Source organism: Natrix helvetica, assembly GCF_964273705.1.
Source record: "Natrix helvetica genome assembly, chromosome: 6".
NCBI lineage: Eukaryota > Metazoa > Chordata > Lepidosauria > Squamata > Natricidae > Natrix > Natrix helvetica.
In genome coordinates, this window is record NC_138553.1 from 49253393 (window position 1) to 49264063 (window position 10671).

General features: G+C 41.2%; 1 protein-coding gene across 1 annotated transcript in view; it reads right to left on the minus strand.

Annotated features, from left to right (window-relative positions):
- Positions 1-10041, minus strand: part of SRGAP1 (SLIT-ROBO Rho GTPase activating protein 1) — a 193935-nt gene extending 183894 nt beyond the window's left edge. Inside the window, exon 1 of the mRNA XM_081958839.1 lies at positions 9003-10041. Coding sequence (XP_081814965.1) covers positions 9003-9069 — 67 coding nt within the window. The 5' untranslated portion in view covers positions 9070-10041. The remainder of the gene's footprint in view (positions 1-9002) is intronic.
- Positions 10042-10671: the final 630 nt, after the last annotated feature.

Consider the following 10671-nt stretch of genomic DNA (forward strand, 5'->3'; position numbering starts at 1 on the left):
GCATTATTTTGGAACCAAATAGCATAAAATCTTTCTGAACTTGTCTAGGTTCCCATCTGATTCTCTAATTCCTGAAGTTTGGGGCACTGAAACACATTGTGGACATACATGTTAAATATAATGTTATATCTAATATAAGCGGAGGAATGTATCCATAGTTATTTGATATCTTAAGAATGATCTTTTAAAAGTATAATGATGACATAGCAGGTAATAAATAAATAATAAAGCCATGTATTCTTCTAGGACTCTCCTAGGGTAAACAGTGTGTTCCAGAAGTAATAGGATAGTAAATATTTGCAGAAAAAAACTAAAATTTTTTTTAAATGTAACTATATGCACAGGAGAAATAATTAGGACAATTAATTAGCATTAACAATAAATTAGCATATTTTCTGGTAGTATGTTCTAGTGTATGATAAGACCATCTATTGAGCATGATGATTTCTCAAAGTATGTATAAAGACATTTTTGACAACATGCACCCAATAACAACACATAGAAGTATTAGGTTTGTGAAAATTTGGTCATATATTTACTACTACTGTTAGTACTAGCACACAAATGATTGAATCCAGTACTACTATACTGTTGCTGTGGTTGGTACACCACCACTGTTTTTTTCAAAGTGCTTTGAAGTCACTGCTGTGATTTTATCTTGATTCAAATCCAATTCACCATGGACTACTTCAGTTTCAATTTGCCTCATTTAGGTTTTCCTTGCGCCTCTGCCCTGAATTTTTTATCTATAGAATCATTTCTCCAGATTATTTATATAGGTAGCAAATTGAATTCATTCTGCAAATATGGCCCAACATCTCAGCCACTGGTTTTGGATTTAATTGGCTACTGTTGGCTGGTTAGCATTGCTGACAGATGCTTTCATTTTTTACATACCCCAAGAATCCTACTAAGGATCTTCCATATTCTTCTAAGAATCTTCCCCAAGGATCCTATTAAGGATCTTCCATATCAGCAACACAGTTCTCATTTCTTATGCAATCCATCAAAATTATGCCAAGGATCCTATTAAGATGGCACATTCAAAAGCTTTCTTGTTTTTGGCTCTCTGACTATAGCCCAGATTCAGCCCCACACTAGCATGTAAGTAATAAAACATTCTCATTTTAGTGTATCATGGTAATGTTAGGTAATGTCCCCTATTAATACCAGATGAATAACCCAAAAACTGTAGTGGGAGTACCAATTTCTTCTTTCATTTCACCTACTGAGATTTTCAAGAAACGATTAGACAATTGCTTGTCCAAGATGGTATGAAGAATCCTGCCTTGGGCAGGGGGTTGGTGTCAGCCTCTGCTTCGCTTGCTTGCTATCGGCTGCCATAGAAACAAAGAGGGTGGGGGCTATGGTATTTGGGAAGGGAATCTTATGGTACTGGAGGAGTTATGTAGAAGGGAGTTTTGTTCTCACCATCTTCTGCGCATGCTGATGGCCTGTGTTTGGACTTGGTCAAGGCCAACCATCTTGCATACCAACTTGATGAGGCTTTTTGAAGCTGCACCCCACATGACATCTTAGGGAGTTGCAAATTGGACATTGGAGTGGGGTAATTGGGGGGAGGGTGCTGGGTAATTGTTTGTTATATACATGTTCATGCCTTTTTGGCTCAGATCTTGCTTTTCTTTTGCTGCTATCTTTTCATAACCAGTAAAAGTATCTTAAATTCCACGAACAATGGAGTTGGGAGTTTTCTTTCTTGGTTATTGATGGAGGCATGCCTCACAATTGTACTAGAAGACCTCTTCCAGCCCTGTGATTCTTTTTCTATATTATAGAGCTGAGATATAAGAATCAAAGTTAAGTTATCAAAGTGTTCCCAGGCTGTTTTCCTGTTTCATTGCAAAAAATATCATCCTGAGATATCATCCTGAGCAAAGTCATATAATTAATGTGGCCAGGTACTTTATCAACTTGAAATATGCAGATATTACCATTTTTGCTGATGAAAAAGTAGACGCTACTGATAGGGATGTGACATGTGATCTACAAGGAAGCAATGAAAATAGTGCCTCTGATCACTCACCAGTGATCATAAATAGGGTTGACGTACAACTAAATAAGTATAATTAGAAAAGTATATGAACTCAAATATCACAGCTCCCTAGATTATAAATTAACATATATAATATCTCAAAAACATATACAATCTAAAACTAACCTAGTGAATGCTATTTGAGAGTTGTCAAGACCATGTATCATAAAGACCTTTTATCCTTCCTGGACTTCATATTATTCAAATTTTATTAAATACATTGCCATTAAAATCATTTCACCAAGCAACATTTGAAATGTACAGAGAAAATTATCTTATATGAAGTATATCATAAAATAATTTCTAAAATAATTAACAACTGCTAAAATTTTACTTCATTCCTCTTGATGTCATCAGGCACATAACTGTTCTGTAATAATGGACAATTTCGAACACTCATGCTATATTGACACAAAAAATCTCAAGAATCTGTATTTTTCAGCATCTAGTGCAGTGGGGGGGGTTACGACCTGTACACCCCGGTATGGGCGTACCGGTGCCTGCCGGGAGCACCGGGTACTGTTCCGGTACGGTGCTCTGGAGGGCCCACCTACCTGGCTCCTTACCGGTATTTGAGCTCTTCGGAGCTGCCGCACACGCGCATGGACCGTACGATGCCTGCGCAACACTCTGCTGAGCAGCTGGAGCGTCACAGAGGCATCGCAGAGCATTGCAGGAGGTAAGGATGCATGCGTGTGCTGTGTGCATACGCTGCACACGTTCATGTGGAGGACGCCGGGGACCATTGCACCGTACCGGTTGCAACGGGATCCAGAACCTACCACTATGTGTGGAAAAGGAAGATATGTGAAGGAATGGATCCAAGAAGGAAGGTGGTGATGAGAAAGAGGCAGTTTCCAGAAAGCAAAGGTATTCAGAGGAGCATGGGAAAGGGACATCAGTAAGATAAAAAGGAATTTGGTCAAGATAGAATGGAAAGGGCAGGAATATGGAGAAACGTGCAAAAGGCGGGGAGAGGATGACAAGATGAGTGGAAGAACTGAGGAACAAATGAAGAGAGGTTAAAAGATTAATTAAAGTTAGAATAGGGCCAAAAGTAATGGAGAATTTTTGGGTCACTGGCCTATGACAACAGGTTTAGTAGAGGTAAGAGTGCTGGTGCCTCTTTCTCCACTCTTTTTGAAAGGCAGGGCAATTGTTGCTATCACTACTGCATCCCTGCAATGACTGAGGACGAGATGCTGTTGCAATTGTTGTCATTTGAAGTTAGGGAAGAAGGAAGAAGACCAGATCAACACAGTGCTGGTTAGAAACTGGTCTTCGCTATCATTGCTGCAACTGTAGCCTTTGGCTTCCCTAAAGGATGTATTTGAAAATGTAGGCTAGGTGCAGGCCGTCGCTGCCCATGATTCTATGCTTTCTCCTATGATTTTGCTTGCTGTTAGAGCGAGAATTGTCTGAGAGAGAAAAGTATAGGATCCCCCAGAAACAGACCAGAGAATATTTCCTCAGCTTATGAAGCCCTAATGGAAGCAAAGACCCAAGGAATATGAGAAATGCTAAACTGGGGCTATGTTATTATTTGAGTGGTTGAGATACAATAGCTATCAACAGAAATGGCCTTTGGCCAGACACTACAGCATTTCTATGGTTCAAAATTCAGACACTTGGCAACTGACTCGTATTTATGATGGTTGCAGTGTCCCAGGATCATATGATCACCTTTTGCAACCTTCTGAAAAGCAAAATGGGAAAGCCAGATTCACTTAACAACTGTGTTACTAACTGAACTGCAGAGATTCATTTAATAACTGTGGCAAGAAAGATCATAAAATGGGGCAAAATTCACTAAACAGCTGTCTTCACTTAGCAATAGAAATTTTGGGTTAAATTGTGATCATAAGTCGAGGACTACCTATACCAATAAGGTAGCCTGTTCTAGGAGAGAATAGCAATTTGTTACTGGTTTTCCTCCTCTATCCAGATGCCTTCTTCCATATTCTGTTCATTGGATTGCTAGGCACCTTAGCTTCAGACTGTTGTTAGTGAATGCCAACTTCTTGTGTAATAAGACCTTACTCCTTCTTAATCCTGTATGAGAACGATAGAGTTGGCATTATAACCATGCCCTAATTGACAGAGCACAGTAAATAAATCCTATTTGAGATCTGCCAACAGAAGTTTATGTGCACCAGCAGCTATAATTCACAGGCTGAGAAGGCAGAGTAACAAATATCATGCAACAAACCTAGTGATGATCAGATACCCTGCTCCACAGGTGATTGGATTTACCAGTAAGTACCGTACCTGCATTTGAAGATTCAAGAGCCAATTAGTGCTTTGTTAAGGAAGGAACTAATAATTATTGCCCTGAAAGGCAGTGATTCATTCATTCTTCTCTTAGAATAAAATAATTTTAGTCTTGTGACCTTATCAATAAGATAAAAGAAAATACATAATTTAAATCCTGAATATAGTGATAAAATACATATGTAGTAATACAAGAAGTTGGCCAATCAGATAAGTGAATGTCCTTCGAAGAGAACCCCAATTTGTTTGAAGTATCAGGTTCTTAGCTCAACTGCTTTAATTAAAAATGTAACAGTTCTGTTTACTATATATACTGTACATATTAGATGTGAGCCCAGGGCATCCAATAAGCCACACTCGGCCCTGCACCACCTGCACTGCACTCATGCACCTCAGGGGTCCACTCCCATCCCACCCTCTGCCCCACCTCACCTCCCCCAGCAGCAAGACCAGCAGCAGCCCTGTCCAACAGGAGTCCAACTGCCCCTCCATTCGCCTCCAGCCCAGGAAGCCTGTGAGCCTGTAGGGGAAGGGGGCTGGAGTTGGGCTGGCTGCAGGGTCCTGGTGCCCCGAGAGCTTGATGGTGGGGCGGCCACAGTAGTGCTTAAGGGAAAAGGGAATGGAGAAGAAAGGAGGAGGGGGAGAAAAGGCACCAGTGAGATACAACACTCGCTGGGAGCCACTGCATCAACAATGGAGGCATCGTGGCAGAATCAGTTGAGGGGTGGGAGGAGCAGAGGTGGGCTTTAAGAGTTTGGCATGGGGTGCCACGGAGACCACCATCACCGCCTGCCTGCCAGCTTCCAGGTGCTTCCTCGGCAGTGCTTTCTGTGCTGACTATGGCGGTGGCGCGCTTAGCAGGAGGGGGACGGGCTTCACTTCCTTGCTGGGCTTGGCTGGGCTTTACAAGTCTGTCCAACCAGGTGCATTTGGTTCTTCAAACTGACTCTTGGATTGCAGAGTTGAGGTTACTGCACTTCCCGTTTTGAAGAGGTGGGAAGCCAGGCAGGAGCCTGATCGAAAGGCAGATTCAATTCTTGTTCTGACTGTTATCTCATGTGGAATTTGATGCCCTGAATGAAAAAAAAGCTCTTCATTAAGGCATTGTCATCCCAACTCTTACTTGTCATTCCTCCAAAGGGATGCATCAAGTTGAATCTATTTACTATATTTAAAATGCTGCAACTTCACCCCACTTGCCCTCTTAATAGTATAAGCCTGTTACCTTCACAGCAATTGTGTGAGGTAGTTTATTTTGAGACTTGTTCTGGGCTAAATCCCGTCTAGAGACCCTCTACAGTTGCTGTTACAACTTTTAAACTATGTTTGCTCGTGATGTTTGATCCCTCACATTTTCACAAGTCATTTTATTACCTCCGGACATCAGTATACAGTCCGTGTATTGAGATAGTCCTAGGGCTAGGCTTTGTATGGAAAGCTGAAATGCTTGAAGGTATTTTTTTGGTTAAAATTGATTTTTAAAAAAAATTAAAATCCATGGGAGAATTGTCAGAGTATGCATCACAACCAGTGGTGGGTTCCTAACTGGTTTACTACCGGTTCACTGAGCGTGCACGCTTTGTACAATTCCAAAGATTCACAAACAAATGAACTCTGATTTTCATTCTTAATATCTTCTTGCTAATTGCAATATGTTTCTAGAAATGTTATAGAATATATGGATGGAATAGTAATTTATCTTGCCTTCAGAACAGAGAGTATTCTTGAAGAATATTTGTTGATATTAAACAAAATCTCAAAATATTTCCATGCTATACAGTAACTCTGAACGTATATGTTAGTTACATCAACTATGACTGTAAGCCACCCAGAGTTACCCTGAGGTAAGATGAGTGGCCAATAAATTCTACAAATAAATAAACTGTCCACTCAATGCTACCATCCTCTTTACAAGCCACAGTAGTTAATTTGACTAAACAATGAACCAGAAAAACTACTGATGACCATAAATGAACAAGCACATTAACGAAGCAATTAAGAACTATCTGACCTACACTTCAAGAGGTGATCTCAGAAACATTTGATATCCCATTAACTCCAGTATAATATTTTAATAGTACACAAGAGAATCTTGTTTTAGGCCTAATGGATTTTTGATAAACAAATAATGGTAGAGTATTACTTCAAATGGCCTATAAACAAAGGCATTCAGTTCATTTCATGCTTGCTTTTTTTCAAGAGACACTAATACATATAATAGCAACTGATAAGTTTGCAGCTTGCTTCATTTGTAATGGAAAATTATTTGTCACAATGGGGTAAAACACAAAAATATTTATTTATTAATCTGATATAAATATTGATAGGAAGAATAAAATAAATGTCATAGTTAACTATTAGCCTCATTCTAACACTAGTTTATGAAACTCTATTGAGGATTAAACTACTCCTCATTGTATCACAGAAAGATCACCATTTGAACTGATAAAAAAAAAAGATAAAGCTTCCATAAAACTGACTCATTAGCAACAAGGTTTTTCTACAACGCATCCTGTCAAGTCTAATTGTGTCCAGAGGAAATATTAGAGAAACAGGTATTATCTACTTTTAAAAGGTGCCAAAGAACATATCTTCCAACAAAAGATTTGGTGAAGGTGAAGCTGCTCTGTAAAATGAAGAAAGGGTTATCCCACTTATTTCGGACTAAGATAATTCTGTGACATTTCAGGAGATTCAGTTAAATTAGAAATGAAATATTTTAAAAACGTCTAAACCTAACCAAACAAACATTTACTGAATAATCTAAAGAGGATTTTGCTCTGAATTTTGTTGTTAGTTTTGCTGGATGAATACATGAAACTTAAAAAATAAATCTTAACAAAAGAAGACAAACCATGCAGAGATCTTACTACAAAGAATGCAGGAGTTTAAAAGAATACAGGTTGCTATAGAGTTTTCAATATTTCATCAAAAGTTTTAATTGAATCTTGCATGTATATTAATAGTTATACAAAGAGGATTGATATGTTACATGTGCATTTATGTTTTTAATTAGAAGCTTAGGAATTGTAGAGGGGGGAAAGGCAAAATGAACAGAATGAGATGAAGTAGAGAGAAAGAACAAAGTCCTTAATAAAACCCAATTTTAATTCAAAATCTTAGATACCAAGAGCCTCTACTGCACCATTCCAATACTCCACAGACATGCTAGAGAACTCTGGATAAACACTGTCGTATAAATTCAAAATGACCAACATATTGGATCCTTTAATAAGAGATGTGAAACGGGGAAAAGGATTTATGAAATATGAATTATGAAGTACTATGAACTGAATACAATGCAAAATAGTGCAAAATATACCAAATTAAGAACTAAACTAATATATGGAAGTTTTACTTAATAAAATCTACATACAAAGCCAGTAAAAAGTGTTCATATTACTACAGGTTCAGAAATTAAAACTGGTTAATCAAGACTTCATGTGACAACTCATGAAGTCTGAACCTCCCATCACCATCACCTTTTTGGCCTATTTTTTTCTGAAAAGAAGCTTTTTGTAACTAATGGAGGACAAGGCAAACCCAGAAAACACAATGTATTTACAACAATACTGATAATTTATTTGGTTTTCAACATTAACTTGTTTACTCCTAAAAACAAAAATATTTAAAGTTCCACAGCTTGTAGCTCCATTTGTAAAAGAATGAACATCCCAACTTGAATACTTTGTATATTTTGTGGGCAAATCAAGTCATAAATATTGTATTTTAAATTGTCACTATTGCATGTCTATTTTTTCTATCTTTGAACTCCAGTTGGAAGTCCAGTTGGAAAAAGCTGGAAGATTTTATTTCCATTAGCCTTTTTCTTGAAGAACAGAAAATATAATACGGAAGAACAGAAAATATAATAAAAAGTAGAGTTTTTCAAATATAATTTTTGTAACATAAAAAAGGTAATAACTGAAGAAAAACATATGAAATGCACTGTGGTTCTCTTTGGCTCTAAGGGTTGGTTTTAAAAAATATTTTGAACAGCCCTGATAGATTGAATGAAAAGTGAATTGAATATATATGGCAGATGTGAACCAGCAACAACCTTCCTTTCACCAAATCAATGTCCAAAAATTTTTAGGGTAACTAGACAAGTTCATACACTTCACTCAAAGAAAAGGAAAACCATGCATTGCAATTATTATACAGTAAGTGCATAATTAACTTTAAAACCTCTCTTCCAGATTTCTGCTCAGTAAGAGTTACAAAGATGGCTGGTAAGGATATAAAGGCTTGCTTACCAATGTCCCACCCATTCCTTTTCCTCAGAGACTGACTGATGAACTGGATGACTCCTGGGTTAGTGTCTCCTGGAAGTTAGACCACTTACCATTTAAAACGATTTAATTTTACCCCGACACAGCTGCCACATCAACAGCAATATTACTACAGTCCATCAACAGTTTCAGTGATACAAGCGTGGATTTTCCTGTCACCCTTGATTTTCAATCAATGCAATTGAGTGCCAAGTTTGATCCACGCTAGTATCCGTGTACACAGATCATACCGTGGCTTTTTCCGGTTGATTAATCCGGAAGGACGGATTTTCACTCTGTCCTCAGCACGGAGAGGGCAGGGAAGCGCAACCAAACAGGTGATGGTAGCAATGGGGGAATAGAGAGAAACAAACTACAGGCATCCGGACCCACCCCGGCTTTTTTACCTTTCACTTGACTTTCGTACTCGGCTACAATCTCTTTGTCCTTTTTGAATCTGCTTGAGGATGACATTATCCGGACGATTCTTTTTCGTTTTACACTGCTAGAGAACACTCCGGAGTTGGGATTACAGGATTATCGTCTTCCCAGAGAAGGGGGGATCGGCTGGGTTAGGCGCGGCACTAAGCAACGCGTCCCACGCCAGAGCCTGCCGGTTCTCGGAGTAGCTGGCGAAGGTCCCTCCAGCTCACCTCCACAAAAGAGGGGCTGAAGAGAAGGCTTTAAACTAATCCCGGGGCGGGCACCATCTCCAGCAGTAAGGACTGTGAGGAAGGGAGCAGCACTAGGCGGGGCGTTCGCCTCCTTTCGCTCCGTACCGCGGCTGCTCTTCTCCGAAGCTTCGATTAAGTCAGTGTTCCCTGGAAGCACCACCGGCCTTGGGCGAGAAGGGATGGATCCCGGGTCGTGCTCGGCTAGTCTCCGGCGCGTCCGGCGGCACTCGAGGAGCTCTCGGCAGCTGCTATCACTGTTGTCGCCTCCTCCCGGAGAGCGAGAGGTACGCAGGCGACCCGCTCCCAAGAGACCTGGGCGAGGCGCCGTCTAACTCAACCTCCAGCAGCCCCTCAAAGCGTCTCCCGGAGAAGCCAGCAGCCTCGCCCTCCCAACAAAGTTCTCCCTTCGCCCTTTCTTTCGCCTGCTCCCACTCGGCTCGCTTCTTCCAGCTGGTGCTTCCGCCAAGCCTTTAACTGAGCCCACCGCTTTGCCGTCGCTTCCCTCAGCTGTTGACCTGAAACGGGAAAGGCGAAAGACCACCAGCCCATCCGAGGGTGCTCAAGCGTGGAGAAAGACTTTAACCTCCTGCCCAGTGGCGTCCAAGCGCCTTTCGGGTTCTTTCCCCTCCCTGTGCGGAGCGACGTCTCTAGTAGCCAACGGCAACTACGCAAGTTCTTCTACCGTCCAATGGCAGAGAGTAGAAGGTGGGACGTAGCGAGCGAGGTTGCTGAGTGCCTCCCGGGGTGAAGAAGCGAGCGGCCTGTGCCCAGGCTGGCGCTGGAGGCTGTGCTTAAGCGCCGGTTTTGCTAAGCGCGCTGCTGCTGAGCGGGACTCAGAGCAGCTGCAGAGGGGGAGGGACGGCAGTTGAGTCGCGCGGCGCCTGTCCTCTTCCCTCTCCCGGCGAGCATCTGGTGAGCGGGGTTGTGCTGGGGAAAGGAGTGCTGGGCGAAGATAAGGTGTCGGAAAGCGCTCGATCCCGGTGTGGAAAGTAAACGCGCCTCTGTCTGGAAGACATAAAGCTGGAAGACGGAGGTGGGAGGAGGAAAGAGAAGGGCGGTTGCTTAGTTTGGAGATCACGTCTGCAACCTTGTCGCAAGATCGCCAGAGCATTGTTTACTTGTGTTCGCTTGAAAACCATGTTCATCTTAGGTGCCACCGCCATCCCGTCCCTTTCAAGAATCCTACTAAATAGCTATTAGAGGGGAAACTAGAGTATTATGATGATCTTACACCGAGAAATAATGTATAGATGTGCGCACGCATCTATATTTATATCTTCCACGAATATGCCTGAAGAATAAGAAGTAACCACACCCATCTTTGTGGAAGACACGCGCGCACGGTCCAGATCCGAAGGCGAAGGAATAACTTAATGCCACGGCAAAGGCCCTCGGCTTGCGA